Consider the following 21,452-nt stretch of genomic DNA (forward strand, 5'->3'; position numbering starts at 1 on the left):
AAATCAAAACTTTTAATAATTTTTAACTACACATTTTTCAAAAACACACATATTACCAAATCATTATTTGTGTGGAAAAAAATGAGGCTCAAACAGGCTAAGGACTTGTTTGAGCTGAGCCCGTTAAATTGGAAAAATGTACTTTGGTACTGAGAATTTGAGAAATGTGTGGTTAAAAAGAATAGAAAGAAAAAAGTATTTTTGAAAAAAAATGGAATCAAACGGGGCTCAATAATCTCGTCTAAGTTTTCAACAGCGATTATAGAACAAAATACAGAAAGTGGGTTGTCCTTATATTTTATTGTTCGGACAGGCAAATCCATCGACAATTGTCGTCATCCCGCAGGTGACTTCCTACAGAAGCCACACAGTCCTATTCTCATACCAAACACCCTCTCCCTATAAGTCTCTCTCTCTAAAATGGGTTTTCTAATGCACTTGTAGGTTACTAATTCAAGACTTTCGCCCACATTAATCATGGCTTTTCTTGGCAAGAAACTCATCAACGATCCTAATGGTAATTTTAATTCTTCATTTACAGTTCCCCAATTTCATGGGGTTTTGGAAATTTTTAGGGTTTTCGTTAACTCGTTGATCTGTTAATTGAATTTTTCGTAAACTCGTTGACCTTTTAATTGAATTGCATTACTCGTTGGTTAGATGAATTCTTACATGAAGATTACTGGAATGTACATTTTGATGCATGATAACGCAAAATAATTCTATTTTAGTTCGAGTTATTCTCTTGCTGCCTGAAAATTTGAAAACTGCAGTGCTTTTTTGACTTTATATTTCTCCAGTAGACGCGTTTCTCATGTTGGGAAAAATAGGTACAACCTCTGATGTGAAAGGTACAAAGATTGATACTGCTGTACTATATGCTTTGGAAGTTGTACTGTGCTCTGGTAGGAAGAAACAACTTTCTGACACGTTTTTAGATAATTTTACATGTTCTTGTTGCCTCTCACTGTATGAAGGGAATGACAACCTTAAATTACTGTTGACATATGACTATAGGAATCTGTTTCCTTCCACAATGCACCCCGAAAACCAATATATTTGAAAGTTCGCAATTGAAGTGGGATATGAAAAAAGTTTGCAACTAAAGTGGGATATGAAATTTTGTTGTCTTGTTCTTGGTTGCAGATGTTGTGACTGAGTTCATTGAAGGTCTGGTGGAAACTTATCCTGGGTTGCAGTATTTGGATGGTTTCCCTGAAGTAATTACTCATTTTACAATACTATTTGTTCTCCTCTTATCTGAGTTTATGTTCTTGCATTTAGAACATTTTAATTTGGACTATTCACCAATTTTGCATTCCATTGGATGATGTAGGTTAAGGTTGTTTTACGTGCTGATGTCTCTAGTGCAACATATGACAAAGTTGCAGTCATATCAGGTTGGATAAATGCCTACCTTTTCTATAGATATGACATATAGCATGTGAAAGTTGAAATTTATTAATATTGGGTAAACATTATTCTTGGACATGTTTTTATCGTGCATTATTTTCTAGATCAACCATGATAAGATGATAGTGTGGAAGTAATCTTGGAAATTGTGATTGTGAGATGATATCAGTTCAAATTATTATTTTGTTTTTCACTCTCTGCAGTTGTAACTTGTAACTAATTTATTGACAATTGTGTCGCATTAAAGGATTTTCATATAATGGTCTCTTAAACAATCTTTTAGCCAAGCTGTGTAAATTTTCGAAGGCTGGTAAATGGCATATGGGAATTAGGAATCTTTTGGCTGTTCCGAGTGAATGCATACCCGATAAATTCTACCAGGACAAAAGTCCTGCCGAAATGATGTTCTTTGAAAATGTATAATGGGCCTCAGCTTTAATTTTGGCTTCACTATGATTGGCAATCCATATTCATACTTTCTTAGAACTCTTGGGTTCTGTTTCATCTTTTGTAACGTACAAGTCAAAGGTTAGCATTTAATTGCCTATGTGATTCTGTGGCCATATATCCCAACAACAATCAGTAACCGTTCTAACCCTTCCAATTCTCTAGTATCAGTTTGTTAACTGGTTCTGTATAGACTAATCAAGGTTAATTACCTCTTGCATGTTGAAATTTATTGGTGCAGGAGGTGGAAGTGGTCACGAGCCTGCTCATGCTGGATTTGTTGGAGAAGGGATGCTGACAGCAGCAATCTGTGGGGATGTTTTTGCCTCTCCTCCCATTGATTCAATTCTTGCTGTATGATAACTTGCTAATTAATCTGATAGGCGAACACGCTCCTCTTCTTGATCTCATTTTTGGTTTCCTTTTGTGTTCATTTTTTAAATGATCAAACTGACTGTATTTACTTCAGGGCATACGGGCTGTAACTGGTCCTATGGGATGTCTCCTGATTGTGAAGGTACCATTAGACTGTTTACATAAATCGTTGCCATTCTAAATACATACTATTTGGTTTTGATCCTGTGCCTATACATAGAGAGTGTGAAAGCCAGCATTATTCTTAGGATCAATTACATTACAATTTGTTACCATATATATAAAATCACATAAACACGTGGAGATATTGTATATAATCCATTTCTGAATTTTATCTTCTCAAGGATTACGTTTACATTAATCCTGGCAGAATTACACTGGCGATCGACTAAATTTTGGCTTGGCTGCTGAGCAAGCTAAATCTGAAGGTTACAAAGTGGAGGTATGTACTCATGTGAACTTTTATTCAAAATTGTATCTTATAGCAAAAGAGAGCATATAGGAATATGAGTGCTTCTAATGTTAATATGCTTCATGCTTTTATGTTTATAGATGGTAATTGTTGGTGATGATTGTGCTCTACCACCTCCTAGAGGCATAGCTGGACGAAGAGGTTTAGCTGGGACTATTCTAGTTCATAAGGTTGATCCAATCTCTCACTTCTAACACTCCGCTAATGCTCTCTCTCGTGGCTTGTAAAACTAAATTTAGACCTGATGATACCAATCTTTGATATTGTTTTGATTTATTAGTACTAGAAAGCATCTTAGAAAATTTGGCTATTATATGTTGGGAAATGATTTTTCTTCTTGTTGTCGATAAGGCCCTGTTTGACACCTATTATTTCAAAAATTAAAGAGTTTTGAATAGTATTTTTGGAGAATGTGTGGTCAAAGAGTAAAGAAACCTTATTGGTTTGTGTGTAGAATACTTTATTGTGTGAATGTGTGACGGAGAATGATACTGTAGCAAACGATTTAAATTTTTAAAGGTTGTCAAACAGGGGCTAAGTTCATATATGATGCAACTAATGATGCTGATTTTCCACCACATTTTTTGATTCTTTTTTTCCCCCCCTTTTTTTTTTTTTTTTTTTTGGTGATATTCTGACAGTATCTTCTTTTGTCAATCACAGGTTGCTGGAGCAGCAGCAGCTTGTGGTCTTTCTCTTGGTGAAGTGTCTGCTGAAGCACAACGTGCATCAGAATTGGTTGGCACAATGGGTGTTGCATTATCAGTTTGTACATTGCCAGGTCAAGTCACGTCAGATCGTTTAGGTCCAGGAAAGATTGAGCTTGGTCTTGGAATAGTAAGGAATTTACTTAATGTTCTTCTCTATTCAATGGATGTAAATCCATGGGTTAGATAACAATCACTCCGTGACAGTGCATGCAACATTATGATTATGATGCAGTGTGTAACACTTGTTTCCTGACTTTTATCATTTCTTATAGTGACTTAATTGATCTATTACAAGGAAAAATATTTAATCTTCAGAAATCAATATGTTTCAATGTGAATTTCGGAATCTTTAACTGGAATTATCTTTACACTTTAAGCACATGAAGTTTTCCTCTCCCTTGACTATGATGGGATCCCTAGTATTGTACTCACGAGAATAAATTTTTGCTACGGAATAACTGCTTCATAAACTATAGTTAGTTTACCAAATTAACTAACTAATTATAATTTAAACTTTCCCAAAAATGGTCTAATCCTACTAAACTGAATGATATCTAAGTCAAACTTTTAGAAATATCTGGTCGTGTGATAGTAAGATAATTCAACTTTCCAACCAAACGACGATATTTTCGTGGTTCTGCAAATGATTCTCTTTCATCCTTCAAAAGCACATTAGGATTCATAGGGGTATCAATTGGATGAGCTCCAAGAAAACCTGTCTCATCTAACAGGTCAAATACATATTTTCTTTATGACAAGTTGATACCTACCTGTGACGTAGCAACTTCAATACCCAAGAAATATCGGAGCTTGCCCAGATCTTTAGTTTGAAAATGTTTTTATAGAAACTGTTTCAATTGGGCAATCCGATTTGCATTATCAATGGTGATTACAATATCATCTACATGAACTATAAGGATAACATAGCTTGTACCAGTCTGTAGATGAAATATTGAATGATCTGTCTTACACCTTTGAAGGCCAAATTCCAGAACAACCTTAGAAAACTTCCCAAATCATGCGCTCGATGGTTGCGTTAGCCAATAACAATGCCTTTTCCTACTTACAAACATAATTTTGGTATTCCCTTTGAGCAACAAATCCAGATAGTTGCTCCATGTAAACCTCTTCATGTAAATCACCATGAAGTATTGCATTTTTAATATCCAATTGAAATAGTGGCCAACTAAAGTTTGTAGCAATAGACATCAAAACGCGAATGGAAGAGATCTTTGCAATGGGAGAGAATGTTACTTCATAATCAATGCCATAGGTCTATGTGTAATCTTTAGCAACTAATCGGGCCTTTAAGCGATCAACAATCCCATTAGGATTAAATTTGGAAACAAAGACCCATGTATTATCAACAGGATGTATTCCAGGTGGTAAACAAACGAGATCCCAAGTCTTATTCTCGTGCAAGGCTTCAACTTCCAATTCCATCGCCTGTCGCCACCCAGGATCAAATAAAGCCTCTATTTGGCCTCCATTCCATTCCATTTCATTTTTCTCTCTCATATTTTCAACCACACAGTCTTATATAAAATAATGTTATACGTAAATCAAAAAATTTTCTTTATTTTTCAACCACTCATTTTACAAGAAAACACTTTTCTATTCATTTCATTTCCAAAGAAATGGGGGCCAAATGGGGGCAAAGCTTCGTCAGTCTTTGGAACAAAAACACTAGCAAGCTGGGATGCTAAATAGAAAATGAAGGTGACAACTTATAAGTATATTTTATACACTTATTCGAGGCCTTTAAACGATAATATTTAGTGTTTTTCTGATAAATTATGGTCTAAATTGTTGCAATTGATATTGAATAAGTAAAAGTCAATATTGGTATAAGAAAGTGGAAGAAACGAGAGGAAAACCTAGAAAAATAGAGAAATCCAAAAGTTGGGGACCAAGTTGTAGCAATTCAATAGTTGATCTGGACTATGAATCGAAAATTGAAATGTTTGGAGGTCAAATTGAATATTTTGGAAGGTGAAGGACTTGAATTGAATCAAAGAAGGCATGAGTTGCAAGAATAAAAGGATTCAAGGATTGAATTACATTATCTTGAAGATGGAGGACTTAAAGAATAATTTAACTATTAATGGCTTCAATTGGTGGCTGATTTGACCCCTATATGCATGCATGAATTTTAATTCTTATTAAAGTGGTTGCATTCCTGTTGATAGAAAGAATTAGTCCTTTTTTAGAGTCTTTTTTCTTAGTCAACAATTGTGGCTCTAGGTTTTGATATATAATATATATATACATATCGACGTGAGGAAATCGACAGTTTTTTGGAGCAGCCAATATCATAGAATACATGCACAAAAATCGAAGCTAGAAAAAAAATCCCATTTTCTTTAGTCAAATTTGGTGGCTGTGAAATATTTTCTTGAGAGATACACGTACAAACAGAAATTGAGGTTGCCAGAATTTCAGAGACGTATGTTGGGAATTTCTTTTCTGCCATTAATATTCACACGCACAGAAACCAAGAGAGAGAGGAGGAGATTGACATGGACGGTAACATGAGGAAAAATGCAGATTTACTTTGCAAATTATTCACGTTCCGTCAATTAATCGGGTGATGAATTTTTTGATAATATCTTGTTTTTCCTCCATTAATTTGCGTAGCTAAATTTAATTTTAGGCCGACCAATGTAATTTATTTGAGACCTTTATTTCTTTTATTTGAGATTCTCGTTCTTTTATATCTCATGTGTGGATTTTAATTATATTTTTAATATTTTGAATTTTTTGGTCAATTATTCAATGATTTCGTGAACAATAATTACGTAGACATGCGGATTCTTGTTTTGCCCACATATTAAAATTCGGTAAATTAATATAACGTGTAGAGATATCTATATTAATTGTTGCGGTTCTATAGAAATTCTTAGAACTGTTATTTCGTTTAATTAAATTTAATTTGCATAGAGATATGAAATCGAACTAATTAAATAGGCTCAACGAGAACTCGAGAGGGGTAAGTTGAATACAATAGAAGAATTCGACCGAACACTACTTTAGTTTTATGAATTTCGATATTAGAAATAATATGAAAAATTGAGGACTTGAGGGGTAATATTACATTTGAAGGCTTTGAATTGAAGTCAAAGATGGTGGCTATAGAGTTGTATTATATATAAATTCACGCAGGAGGCTGGGAGTCTTTTTTGGAAAAAAATTAGAGTCCCTCTTTTTTGGAGAAAAAAATTAGAGTCCTTTTTAGAATCAAAATTGTAGCTGGTAGGTTATATATATGTGTGTGTGTGTGCACAGAAAATGGAGAGGAGGGAGGCAGCCAATTTGATTTATTTCATGCAAAATTTGGGGGTTGCAATTTTTATCAGAGACATGCAGGAGAGAGGGGGCAGACAATATCATATATGCACGCACGGAAATCGGAGCAGCAAAAGAAATCCCTTTTCTTTTGTCAAACTTGGTGGCTGCTATTTTTTTTTTGGAGAGATATACGTACGGGCAGAGAGGAATTGGAGGCAGCCAATTTGATATTTTTTGCACACACTTTGAGGCCGCAGATGGAGAGAGAAATAGAAGGAAGCTGTTGGAGGAAATACCCGCAAAAACCAACTGCAGATTCACGTTGCAAAAAATTATTCATGAAAAACTTGTTGTCGATTTTATCCCGCAAGTGAACGGATCGTAACAAGTAGTAAAGTAGACCTTTTGAGTCCGGATTATCGTTCCCACGAGAACTATATTTTAGTACTCAATTTATTATTACTAACTTCTATTTAATGAAAATAAATACATAAATAAATAATAATAATTGAATGTGATTTTTAAATCTAACCACAAAAAATTTCGTGAATGCAACAAAAAATGAGTGAAAATTCAAATAATAAATGGAGATTAGGGTGGACCAAATTCACCTACTGTTCACCTTTATTTCTAATATCGAGATTAATAAAACTAAAGTAGTGTTCGGTTGAATTCTTCTATTGTATTCAACTTACCCTTCTCGAGTTCTCGTTGAACGTATTTAATTAGTTCAATTCCGTATCTCTATGCAAATTAAATTTAATAAAACGAAATAACAGTTCTAAAAATTTATATAGGTCCGCAACAATTAATATATGTATCTCTACACGTTATATTAATTTACTGAATTTTAATATGTGGTCTAAACAAAAATTCGCATCTCTACGTAACTATTGTTCAGAAATCATTGAATAATTGGCCAAAAAATTCAAAGCATTAAAAGCATAATATAAATCTACACAAAATATAAAAGAACGAGAATCTCAAATAAAAGAAAGAAATGTCCCAAATAGATTACATTATTCGCCCTAAAACTAAATTTAGCTACGCATATTAATGGAGGAAAAAGAAGATATTATCAAGAAATTCATCACCTGATTAATTGACGGAACGTGAATAATTTGCAAAGTAAATCTGCCTTTTTCCTCGTGTTATCGTTTGTGTCAATCTCCTCCTTTCTCTCTCGGTTTCTGTACGTGTAAATATTAATGGCAAAAAAAAAATTCTCAATGTACGTGTTTCTGAAATTCTGGCAGCCTCAATTTCTGTTGTACGTGTATATCTCTCAAGAAAATATTTCACAGTCACAAAATTTGACTAAAGAAAAAGGGATTTTTTCTAGCTTCGATTTCTGTACGTGTATTCTATGATATTGGCTGCTGCTCCAAAAAATTGTCGGTTTCCTCGCGTTGATGTGTGTGTGTGTATATATATATATATATATATATATATCAAAACATAGAGTTACAATTGTTGACTAAAAAAAAAAAGATCCTGAAAAAGGACTCTTAATTCTTTTTGTCAACCGGCCTGTAGCCACTTTAATAGGAATTAAAATTCATGCATACACGTAGGGGTCAAATCAGCTATCAATTGAAGTCATTAATAGTTAAATTATTCTTTAAGTCCTCCATCTTTCAAGGTGATGCAATTCAATCCTTGAATCATTTTATTCTTGCAACTCATGTCTTCTTTGATTCAATTCAAGTCCTTCACCTTCCAAAATATTCAATTTGACCTCCAAACATTTCAATCTTCGATTCATGGTCCAGATCAACTATAGAATTGTTACAACTTTGTCCCCAACTTTTGGATTTCGCTCTTTTTCCGGGTTTTCCTCTCATTTCTTCCACTTTCCTGTACCAATATTGACTTTTACCTATTCAACATCAATTGCAACAATTTAGATCATAATTTATTAGAGAAACACTATATATTATCGTTTTAAGGCCTCGAATAAGTGTATAAAATACACTTATCAGTTGTCACCTTCATTTCCTATTTCGCATCCCAGCTTGCTAGTGTTTTTGTTCCCAAGACTGACATAAGCTTTGCCCCCATTTGGCCCCCATTTCTTTGGAAATGGAATAGTGTTTTTTTGATTGATCTATCAGGCAGTTGCAAAGAGATGGTTGTAGGTTTTGTCTCCCCTAAATCACATAAAGAATGCTCAAAATAGTTAGACTCAATTGTGCAAGGTATAGTGAAACTCCTTGGGTCTTTTAGTTTAAGAGGCAGCTTTTTCAATAGAATTGCACTACACTCCTCGTTTAGACAGACAGTCTCATGTTCTTCTAGCTTCCTTTTGTTAGACATGATCTCTTTCAAGAATTTTGCATAGCTGGGCTATTATATCTGCAAAGAGAATATTGATGTGCAATTTCTTGAAAATCTCCACAAATTTGGCAAACTGCTTGTCCAACTTCTCTCTCTGTAACCTTTGAGAGAAGGGAATTGGTGGCACATAAGCTTTCACGGGGCTGGGTGCTCACTGTGGGTGTTTCTTTCCTTTTATCGTCCTCGTTAGTTGGTTGTTCAAACTCTGCTTCTATCTCAGACTCTTTACCCATTACTTCTTTGTCTTTTTCGTCTGGTCTCTTCACATATATTTCTGGAAGTTGTACCCCATTTCTAGTTGTAATAGTTTGCACTTGCTCTTTTGGATTGATCATTGTGTTGCCGGGTAATGTCCCTTGTGGGGGTTCTACAAGCTGTTGCGCTATCTTACCAATTTGAGTTTCCAGTTTCTTAATGGATGCTTGCTGATTCTGAAAGTTAGTGTCAATCTGCTGGAACACCTTGTCTGTCTTCTGCATGTACTGGTTGAACATCTTCCCTAAACTTGATTTTTTTTCTCTTGTTGTGCATTGTTTGAACTATTCCCTTGCTGATTATTCGACCATCTGAAATTTGGGTGTTGTCTCCATCCCGGGTTGTATGTTTGTGAAAAGCTAATAAAATTTTGAGAGCCATTTTGAATGAAGTTGACTTTTTCCTCCAGAAAGCCCATAGATGTGCAATTTTCTGTTAGGTGATTTGCCCTCGCAGTTTTTCACAGGATGGGTCAGTTATCACTACATGTGCTCCCTTTGTTTGTGACTTTACCAATAACCCTACCTATTTTGTTAATGCTGCTATTTGGGCATTGGTAGATGTTGTGCTATCCAATTCATATATTCTCGCTATTTTGGAGGCACCACTCTTTCTAACAAAAACATAGAGTGAGTAGTAGCAATCAACTCAAACAGATCCATACATTGTTGCACTGATTTTACTATGATCGATTCGCCTGCAGAGGAGTCCACTTGAGATTTGGACAGTGGTGAAAGTCTCGTGTAGAAATACTGCACTTGATTTCCAATAGCGATCCCATGATTTGGACACTTCCTCATCAACTCCTTAAATCTGTGATAGCTTTCCCCATCTTTCTGTTGAAAAGTTTGAATTTTCAGTCTGATTTTTGCTGCTTTAGTTGGTGGAAAGAACTTATTACAGAATTTCTTGGCCAGTTCCTCCCATGTGGTAATACTTTCATCAGGTTCGGCATCTATCCATTCCAATGCTGCATCTTTTAATGTATATGGAAATAATCGCAGCTTGATGGCGTCCTCATTAAAGAGCATGACAATTCCTGAGAAATCTGGAGATATGTTTGTTTGGATTCTCATGGGGTAGCCCGTAGAATTGCAAAATGTTACTCATCAAATTAATCCAATCGGAAGTTGTTTACCCCAAAATCTGGATATACTATGCTTGACCGCGTGGGTGCTGCTATAAGCGTTAAGAACATAGACACCGGTAAGTCCTCTTCATTTGCTTCCCTTTGATCTTGCTGTTGATCTCTTGCGATCATTTGTCTAATTAGCGGTATAGGGATAGGGTTGTTTAGATTGTTAGCCATTTAATGTTGCTGTTTTTGTTTGTGTTCCCTGCGCCTTCGTTTGAAGGTACGTTATATTTCTGAATCATACGGTTTAAGATCGTCGCCTTGAGCACAAAGTATACAACAAACACAATTTTCTGTAAATAAAATAAAATAAAATAAGCAAATCAAATAAAAATTAAAAATAAGATTAAAAAAATAATAAAATAAATTAAAACTAAAAGTAATAGTTCCCGGCAACGGCGTCAAAAATTTGTTGTCGATTTTATCCCTTAAGTGGACGGATCGTAACAAGTAGTAAAGTGGACCATTTGAGTCCGAATTATCGTTCCCACGAGAACTATATTTTAGTACTCAATTTATTATTCCTAACTTCTATTTAATGAAAATAAATAATAATTGAATGTGATTTTTAAATATAACTACTAAAAATTTCGTGAATGCAACAGAAAATAAGTGAAAATTCAAATAATAATGGAGATGAGGGCGGAACAAATTCACCTATTGGTCACCTTTATTTCTAATATCGAGATTCATAAAACTGAAGTAGTGTTCAGTCGAATTCTTCTATTGTATTTAAAAACAATTCAAAAGTGACATAGTGACTTATGGGATGTCTTGTTAGGCAATAACTTTTATCTTTACTAAGAGCAATGGGCAAGGACTCGGGATCAGGACAAATGAAAGATTTAGGATCCGTAGACGGCAAGATGACAGATGGAGTCACAAGCATTGATGACCTAGATCGTCGAGTATAAAGTTGTAAAAAAGGAGATGGTTCCTTATGAGAGGACAACTCTGGTGCAGTAGATGAAGACGGGTCTGATTTTGGAGAAATACCAATTGGTAGATATGGGATGGGTAAGCAAATGGGATCTCGATCAGAGTTGGGAGGTGTTATTATCAAAAAAATAAGATGCTTGTTTGGTAAGGATTTTGATAATTAATTTTTTGGCCGTTAGAGATAAGTGAGAGAATAATTCAAAAATGACTGCTGAAATAGTGAAATAACATTAAAAAAATCGATTTTAATTGGCTTAAAATCTGTACCAAACAAGCTCTAGGTGTGGATTCGTTGAAAGTGACATCTATATTTACAAAGTAGCGTTGTAGAGAAGGATTGTAGAGTGTGATGCTCGGACTTGTCATTCTGGCTGGTATACCCGTGTCGACACGACACGACACGACACGACATAACACGGGTACGGGTATGAGATATGGGGCGGACACGGCCAGAGACGGAACTTGTTGGAACTTGGACGCCGCCATAGCTATTGCAGATTGCAAGAAGCCGTGAATGAAAGGGGTTAAGGAAGGAGAAAGGGTTTTGTTGGAGTATGGGTCCTTTTTAAAAAAAAAGAACATTGGGCTTTTTAAAAAATAATAATAATAATAATAAACTAATCCACTTATCTTTAGTTTTGGACCTTTTTTTTTTTTTTTTAATCACTTGCCTTTGGTTTTGGATGGGCCTTGCAATTGAGTCATTTAGGAGAGATTTTTTTTTTTGAAGATATAAATGTTACTTCAAATATCGCCAAATAAATTTATCTTATTATAAATTATAATATATAAATTGCAATCACATCTACAACAAATGAAAAGATTTTGCTTGTAAATTTATGGGAAAAAAATTGCCACTTATTACAAATTACAATATATAATTTGCCATTTAATTATTATTTAAATTTTTACATGTGAATTTTCTGGAAAAAATTGAAGCTCCAAAGACGTGTCCGAAATTTGGACTCTTTTTAATCATGTCCTCGTATCCTACATTTTAGATTATAAAAGATCCAACACTTGGATATGTCCTCGTACTCGATACCGGTACCCGAGTCCAAGCATCATAGATTGTAGCACGGATATCCTTTATGTGTTTGGTAATAACTAAGGAAAATCAATGTTTTGAAAATCGGATCTGCCGGTTCAACCGGGTTAACTGTGAACAGGTCTCAAATCCGATCTGGTCATTATCAATTAACCGGAAGACAGGAAACCGATAAATAAATTTGTGAACCGGCTAGTTAAATCAGAAATCGGAAACCGGTTGCGGGTTTTTAACTGGTTCTAGAAATATCCTCATTAAAAATCCTTCAACTCCTCTTTTTTTTAAGCTGAGCTCAACAGGAGCAGGCCAGTTCACCTTTCAACCCCTCCCATAACTATTGCTGTTTATAAAAGAAAATTCCCATGAAGTTGATTGTTGATCAACCGATGTGGGACAACTGATTAGTGACTAAAGGATAGCTTGTAAAGTATAATCTCATCATTCACGTATTTTGATAGTCCGATGTGGTATGGGCCTTAGGACAATTGAAAATTGAAATGCTTAAATGTTAATTATTTATTGTATTCTACATTAACATGAATTTAAATCATGACACCAACACACAAACAATTTCAATTGAACAAATCAAATTATTTTGGACATATTAATGATTATTTTTGATATTTTAAAATAAATTATAAGATGAAAAATGTAATTGACAAAAAAGAATTTATATTTATTTTGAAATTAGCAATACTAAAATTAAAAAATATATTTTTGTTATTATATTTTATTGCTTGTGTGTATTTATTTATTTAATTTTGATATCCGGTTCGACCCTTGACCCTTTCTCTTTTTCGGGTCGGTGGCCGAGTCGGTTTTCAAAATATTGAGGAAAATACATTTCATGGAGCGAGAATCAAGCTTGTAATGACTAGGACCAAAGTGATGAACATAACAAATACACTTGAAAACTTTGAGTTACCAACTTTGAGAGGTAATTGAGTATTGTGAAGAGGAGGAAAATAAAAGAGAAAATGGTGATGCACCGTCCAAAATAGAAGATGGCATGCGATTAATTAGATAGTATGCAGTAAGGTCAGCATCACTTCAAAAATGCTTAGGACATGTATATGACAAAGAAGAGTGCTAGTAATTTCTAACAAATGAGGATTTTTGCGATTTGCAATTCCATTTTTTTGTGGAGTATATGCACAAGACATTTGATGAAAAATACCTTTGAAAAAGAGATAGGACGTAAAAGACATGTACATATATTCTTTGACATTATCATACCACAAAATATGAATTTTCTTGTTAAATTGATTTTTAATCAAAATACGAAAAACTTGAAAGATAGAAAGTAGCTCAAAATGATTTTTCATTAAGAACAATCAAGTCATACGCGAATAATCATCCACAAAAGTAACAAAATATTGAAATTTATTAGAAGAAATATTAATTGGTCCCCATACATTAGAATGAGCTATCTCAAATAAACTAGAAGCACGACTAACGGTTCTTAAAGGAAAAGACACATGATGATATTTGCTAAGTTGACATGCTTCACATCTAAGAGATGACACATTACTAAGACTTACAATTTAATGTTTTAAAGTGGAAAGAGAAGGATGATCTAGACGACAATGCCACTACATGGGGGATATAGAAGACTAGAGAGCCAATGGAGAAGAGACTGGTGAAAGATCCAAGTAATACGAGCCACCAATTTTATACCTCTTACCAATCATTCTCTTTATCTTGAGATCCTGAAAAATATACAAGGAATGATAAAATGTTATTGGACATTGAAGAGTTGAGGTATTTCTACTAATAGACAATAACATGTTATTCTAATATTTTTTTTCCTCAACAAATTGAAAGCCTGCTAAGATCAGTTAAATGAAGTCTGATAATTGAATTTGCTAGGAGTGAAATTTACTAAGACGAAGATGGACAAACATTTTCTTGTCCTTATTTGTAACTTGAAAATGGGCTCTTGGTCAGTTATGCTCTATGGGCAAATAAACATAGGACCAGAAAGAATTCAAGGTTGTTGAATCAGTGTGGCTGAGATTGTAATGACCTTATTAACCTCTTTTATTTTAACATGCAAGTGGGAGATATTTTGAAAAACTAACTAAAAGATTTAGAGAGTACTCCAGGTAGACCAACGTAGACTTTAGTGTAGAAATATTCTTTGACCTTTGATAATATTTGAGGGCATTTAGACAAAATAAATATGAGATTGTGGTAACAACAATGACATGATGGTTTGTAGTATAACTAGTTACATTACCTTGAAGATAGCAATTTTGGCCAAAATATTCGAAATCAGCTTTTTTCAAGTCAGCTTACCTAATCAACTTAATTGTCTATTGTTGATAAAAAGCTTCATCACTTGAAATTGAGGAAATTATCAAGCAGAGGACCTTTGAGTTTCAGCTTATTACTATAATATATAGCATCTCTCTTTGCTTCTATTAGATGGATTGCCATGAGGTAGTTACCTGACACAGCAACCTTCTTGAAAACTGTTTTTCATCGATGATCTTATTTGCTTTAGCTTGTTAAACTTTTTAATTTGGTGTTTCATTGCTATTATTTCTGACTTTTCTGAAGGAAACAAACTACGTTCCCATCCGACGTGGAAGTAGGGTTGTTCTCATGATTAATGGGTGAGTTCATATTCTTCATTGGAGTTCTTGGTTCAATTGTACACGAGGATGCTTTCTTTCTGGATATGTAGTATAGCCTGGTGCTTCAGATCTTACTTTTGTCCAAGAAATACAAATTCTTTTGTTATCTCCTCTTTGTTTTAGGATGGTCTGACCAAGGATAAAGAAAGATATTTGAATTGTATTCAATATAGGGTTCATGACCAGAACCTCTCGTATGTATACAAGTCAAAGAAGAAGTTAGCTCTGAAAATTTTTTTCTACATTTGTTTTTATGTTTTAGATGAAGATTAACACGAGTGAAATGATGTGGATCTATCTTTGGCTGGATCTGGATTTTGTAGTGGAATATCTTTGTAATATTTTTGTAAGCTGTTTGTATTGAGAAGAAAAAGGGAGAGGAATTTGACTGATTATACTCTTAAAGAAAATTCATATGTTTATATTAATATTTGAGAAGTTAAAACCTTTATCAGCATTAATGTTTATCCTGAAGTATATGAAGTTAGTTTTTACATATTTTTTTCGTGGTCAAAAGGTTTTTGTCAACTACATACCTTGATTTGAGGTGTCCTTGGGAAAATGTTCATCTCATTGAGTACTTTATAAAAATAAAATAAAAAAAAGGCTAATTGTTGTACTGGAAAAGAAAAAGTAAACAGGAGAGAATTTTGATTGATTGGACCCTAAAAAAAATTTAATATTTTATTTCAATATTTTCTTGAGAAGCTGAAACCTTGATAACCATAAAAATAAGTTTTTGCATTTCTTTTGTTAGGGCTGAGAGGTTTTTGTTAACTACATATCTTATCTGATGTATTGTTAGTAAAAAGTTGATTGGATGTTTATGTGAACGAGACAGTTTCTGAAAATGATGCTTTTTTGGGATGAAGTTTATTAGAGATTTTAGTTCAGCCTATCGGTTCCATACTACTAGAGACTGTATTTTTTCCTTGTCGGATGTAAATAGTCATTTTTCGAGACTTTGCACTGCTTGTTGAATATATGGAATTATGCCCGTGCTTGGCCCCCCATTAAAATTTTAATTCATTTTTCTCCTCTTCTTATCAACAACGCATTCTCTAATAAAATAATATTATACGTGACCTCAAAATATATTCTTTTTTAGCCCTCGTTTGTCTCCCATTATTTATTCATTAAAATGAAAAATATGACTGTTATCTATTACATCAAGCACCATATTTGACTTTCTATCTCTTGTGTTGGATCCGTAACGGCTATATTTTTCATTCTCATTTTTACATTAATGTGTACCAAACGGGGCCTTAACCGCACATTCTTCGAAGAATTCTATTCCAAATACATTTTTCCCAAATTCTCATTATAATAGGGGCTAAACAAGGGCTATAATTATTATTATATGATACATTTCTATCTTCAGTTACACTAAATCATACTTTTACACTGTTCATTGAGCCCTTGTTTGGTTTAGCTAAAAATCAAATTTTTAGTAGATTTGTTTAGAAGATGATGAAATGTGTGGTTCAAAAGTTGATAAAAGTTGTGGATTCCATGAAATACGTAGTTGAAAATGAGTGTTAGAAAAGGGTGCCAAACAGGCGCTGAATAACTAAAATTGTCATTTTCTTAGACTTTGCATTGTTCATTTTATTGACATTCTGATTTCCAATTATATCACACTGTTCTGACTATATAGTTATAATAGATCATATCTTGTTTCTTGATCGAATTGATTCTGGTCTTGTAGTTTATTGTTTTAGTATTCTTCTTGAACTGCAGGCTTGGGGCCACTCCGCTAATGGAACTTATGATTGCTGCCGGAAAGGCTGTTCCTAAATTGCAGCTGGAACATGGTCTGGCTGTTGATAGAGTTTATACAGGGTCATTTATGACGTCTCTTGACATGGCTGGTATGTTAAGTCTGCTAGAGCTTGGAAAGACCTAATGCTTGTTTTGCCAAGCTTAAATATTTGCTTATAAGTCAATAAATAAGTTTTAAAAATAAATATTTCTTTGTTAGTCAAAGTTATTTTGAAAGTAACTATCATCTCACTGTCAAAAAGTCAAAATAAGCCCTTGTGTGGGAGAGATTATTTGGAAAGTCATTTTTTAGGACAATGTGTTGTAAAAAGTGAGGAAAAGTTATGGGGAAATGTGGAAAATGATATTTTTGGGGAATGTGGTAGAAAATGAGTGTGTAAAAATTTAATTTTCAAAAAATCACTTCCACACGTAATTTCAGTTTTATTTCTGAAAAAAGCACTATGTTTTTCATTTTAAGGAAAAAAGATCCAAATATCATTGTCAATAAGCATTTACTTCAAATTTAAGTCGCACTTTTAAGATTACTCAAACATGCTCCTAATTCGTTTGTGTGTACTGGACAGGCTTTTCCATCACTGTGATGAAGGCAGACGAAGCTATTTTGGACCGCTTGGATGCTCCAACTAAGGCTCCAAATTGGCCTGTTGGTGCTGATGGTTAGTAATTTGTCACTATATATGCATGCAAGCTCACGCTGGTGTCTCTTCCGAACTCCTGATGCTTTTGGAGATTGTTGCACTAATGATATATGTTGATAAGTCATTTTGCAACAAGTATTAGTAAACTCAGTTTATTATAAAAAATGGGTTAATTAGGTTTATTCAAAGTCTATTTTGCTTGCAGGTAACCGTCCACCTGCCCAGATTCCTGTTCCTGTTCCACCGTCGCGTACAACTAAGAATGAAGAGGTATGTCAAGGGTCATTATGTATTTATTACCAATTTGCCAAAATAGTTTTTGGAAACAATTAGGACTTCTTGAAGATAACCTCCCTTCCCAATTACCATAAGATATAGCTCTTTCATTGACCTTTCTTTTGACTGTGCACACTGTCCATGTGACACCCATGTAAGTGAAGATGACATTCATCCTCATCCTTGTTCTGCACAAAATCCTCATTTGTTATGTGAATATATCTCTAATTTCCCAGCATTGAAGTGTCATTAACAAGGATGGTGTTGGAGTTTGTCCCATTTTGATAAATCATAGCACCAATATATCCCAGACAGCCTCTCCACTCACTAATGGTTATTTTAAGTCAGATGACTCAGATCCTTGAGTAATTGTTTATCAATTTACATTTAAGTTAAGAATTATGTGCACTTCCAAGTCTTCTTATGCATTAAAATGATAAATATTTAGCTCCTGTTTGGCTCCATTAAAGTAAATTTTGGGGAAAAAGCTATTTTGGAATAGTGTTTTTTTTTTTTTTGGGGGGCAGAATGTGTGGTTAAAAAATAAAGAAAAGTTTTGGGTTTACATGTAATATTAGTTTATTGAAGAATGTGTGGTTGAAAATAAGATGAAAATGCATTTTTTCAAAAAATGGAGCCCAATCAGGGGCTTAATATCTGGCACTGTCATCCTTACATCGAAATTTGAAGCGTCTATGAGCTAAACCACACACTTCATGGATGAACAAAATGTATTTGCTTGCATTTCTATTTTTGATGCTGTGAATTTGGAAGGAAATATGATCTTTTATTGTGACAATCGCCTCAATGCTTACCTGCTTTATTTTTCCATTAGACATCGAATCAGCCCAAACAGCTTAGTCCTCTGGGTCATATTCTTGAGGCTGCTATTGAAGCAGCAGCAACTGCAGTTGTCAATCTCAGGGACAGTTTAAATGAATGGGACAGCAAAGTTGGTGATGGTGATTGTGGATCAACAGTAAGTACTGTGATTTCATATGTTGTTCCTCATGCTTTTCACAATGTGGTTGCACATTGTGCATAATCATAATTCCTTGACATGTTATAGATGTTCAGAGGTGCATCCGCTATTCTTGAAGACATAAAGAGGTTGTGAGTCATTTTTTCTGTTACCCCACCCCCCTTCCTGTCTCTCTCTCTCCCCCGAATATCGCATGTACGCTAATTGTCCTATTTGGACTTCACGAGTTTGGTCCTGATTCTTTTATGTTTATAGATGCAGACTCCTGTTCTTAAAATCATTTTGAACACAAGGGCAAGAGAACTATGGTCCTGTAGATTATTTAACTGGTCTTTGGTTTTGGTTTAGGTTGACGCTTTCTGAAATCATTACAGCCATTTTCTGTGGGATTTAATGCTTGACTTTTAATACAACTTACAAATATCCACCACTCATTCCTTGGATTATTCTGAAACGATAAGCCAGTTACCACTTACCATATTTCTTTTGATAATATCATTAAAATTGTTATTGCCATATTGTATTGCATAACTCAGTAGTAAAATCTTTTTTAATTCCAATTATGCATTGATTGTCACTGTGATCATGATTCAGTTTTGGAATGAAATTGATAAATGATTCATAGATGAGCTTAAACTTGTGTTGCCAGTAGATACGCAAAACACTAGAAATGCATTTTAACTCTAGGATATGGGGGGACTGTCTTCCAGTCTTTCTAGTATCACCAAGTAATTATAGGCACGATACAAGTTGAAAATTTTCTTTCAATGTAAATGCAGATTGTTAAAAATTATTGCACATTGGATGTGCTACTACACGCTAAGTTTGTCTATGATAATATGTTTGCACTTGTTTTTCTTTTAGTCATTTTTTGTTGATTTTTCCTTTGTTTATTATTATTATTATTATTATTATTATTATTATTATTATTATTATTATTATTATTATTATTATTATTGCCTATTCTATTTTTGTGTGTACAAAGATCATTTGCATTGACTAATAGTTCTTACTTTGTTTCTTTTGGAATTTCTACTTTTCCAGTTATCCACTGAATGATCCAGCAGAAACTGTAAATGAAATTGGATCTTCTATTAGGAGAGTCATGGGAGGAACAAGTGGAATCATGTACTATATGTGCCCGCTTCATTTTGAATAATACGGCTGCTGTAGTTATATATATATTGTTTTTCTTGATATCTGCAATAGTCATTTCTAAAGAATGATAACCCTGTATCTGTCTTAAAAACAGATATGATATATTCTGTAAGGCAGCATATACACAGTTGAAAGCTGATAGCCATTCAGTTATTACGCCCCTACACTGTAAGATGACTTAATGCTGCGATTTTTAGGTTTGCAGAGTTACATGTTTGGCACTGGGTAATTCAATGCTTCTTGATATAGGGGCTTTTGCATTTGAAGCTGCAATAGCTGCAGTCAGCAAATATGGTGGAGCCAGTGCGGGTTATCGTACCTTATTGGATGCTCTTATTCCAGCAGTGTCAGTTCTCAAAGAGGTTAGAAACGGTGATTACCATGTTTAGAGAGTTGATATTCATTCGGCTTCAGGCTTTGTAAACATATTTTAAGCTTTATGGACAGAAATTGAATGCTGGAGATGATCCGGTTGAAGCATTTGTTCTCTCTGCTGAAGCAGCAGTTGCTGGTGCTGAATCAACTAAACACATGCTGGCACAGGTAGCACTCAGAGACCTTTTCTGACATTGTTTTTTCCGTTTCAAGCATGTTTGGTTAATATATTTCTTTTATTGATTAAAGTTGGAAAGTAAGTTGCTTATCTTGACACTGAAGTAAGAGTTACAACCTAAATAACCCTTTTTCTTTTCAACTTAAAATGTAGGAAAAAGTAACATCCAAACAATCATGGAAACAAAAGTATCTTTTATCGTTGTCAAGCTTAGCCAAACATGCATTCTGTATTGGACTAAATTTTGGATTTGCAGGCTGGCCGTTCTTCATATGTCTCAACTGATATTCTTGCGTCAGTTCCCGATCCGGGAGCCATGGCTGCATCTTCATGGTACAAAGCAGCAGCCTCAGCCGTAAAGGATAAATACCGGGCTTCATGAGAACATATATCTCGTGGTAACCATTACATTCTTCCGGCTATGTTTTTGTTTTCGAGGAGGAATAAACTCGTAAAATTTTGTTCGTAACGAAAACAGTCCTGACTTAATGAAGCTTTCCGCTTATGCAGTCCGTGCATAAAGCAGAGAGAGCAGCAGTATTATATACAGTCGTATACTAATTGAGAATGGTATACATACCAGCTCCGTTGTAATACTGAATTTATTATCGAAATTTGGCAGGGACCATTATGATCTGGACATAATTTCTCTGCGTTTATTTTAGATCTGTTATCCTAACTTTTCATTAATACGAAAAATGTAGCATTGATCTTAAAGATTCTATCTTCCTCCCAAGTGAAAAGCATGATGTGGTTAAAATGTCTCTTCTAGAAAGATGGGGTTGAAGCTTATACTCTGCCTCAAACTTGACGTGTAAAAAGTAAAAGTAGTGTAATATTCTCTTTTTTGACGAATAAGAATTGTCATCAAGTAAGAGTGAATAAGGTTTTAAGGCCCCTGCGTTGTATTTCTTTTTTCTTGATCTCTAATATGAAAGAAGGAATCTATCCATCCGTAGACCATGAATTGTGCCTGAATTCTTGATTTGGGTTCCTCTAATA

General features: G+C 34.2%; 2 protein-coding genes across 2 annotated transcripts; both read left to right on the forward strand.

Moving 5' to 3' along the window:
• The first annotated feature begins 245 nt into the window (after positions 1 to 245).
• LOC111405336 (putative 3,4-dihydroxy-2-butanone kinase) lies at positions 246 to 3,619 on the forward strand. Its single transcript, XM_023034163.1, has 9 exons — positions 246 to 346; positions 445 to 517; positions 1,147 to 1,220; positions 1,337 to 1,400; positions 2,102 to 2,214; positions 2,330 to 2,377; positions 2,606 to 2,677; positions 2,788 to 2,877; positions 3,371 to 3,619. The coding sequence occupies exons 2-9, from the start codon at positions 478 to 480 to the stop codon at positions 3,602 to 3,604; spliced, it is 735 nt and encodes a 244-aa protein (XP_022889931.1). The 5' UTR covers positions 246 to 346; positions 445 to 477; the 3' UTR covers positions 3,605 to 3,619.
• Positions 3,620 to 10,399: 6,780 nt separating this feature from the next.
• LOC111405335 (putative 3,4-dihydroxy-2-butanone kinase) lies at positions 10,400 to 21,167 on the forward strand. Its single transcript, XM_023034162.1, has 12 exons — positions 10,400 to 10,503; positions 14,982 to 15,037; positions 16,799 to 16,929; positions 17,407 to 17,499; positions 17,687 to 17,751; positions 18,593 to 18,736; positions 18,827 to 18,867; positions 19,784 to 19,867; positions 19,992 to 20,065; positions 20,147 to 20,259; positions 20,345 to 20,440; positions 20,707 to 21,167. Exons 2-12 carry the CDS (start codon positions 15,027 to 15,029, stop codon positions 20,830 to 20,832), a joined length of 978 nt encoding a protein of 325 aa, XP_022889930.1. The 5' UTR covers positions 10,400 to 10,503; positions 14,982 to 15,026; the 3' UTR covers positions 20,833 to 21,167.
• Positions 21,168 to 21,452: the final 285 nt, after the last annotated feature.

Source organism: Olea europaea, chromosome 12 (genome assembly GCF_002742605.1).
Source record: "Olea europaea var. sylvestris chromosome 12, O_europaea_v1, whole genome shotgun sequence".
Taxonomy (NCBI): domain Eukaryota; kingdom Viridiplantae; phylum Streptophyta; class Magnoliopsida; order Lamiales; family Oleaceae; genus Olea; species Olea europaea.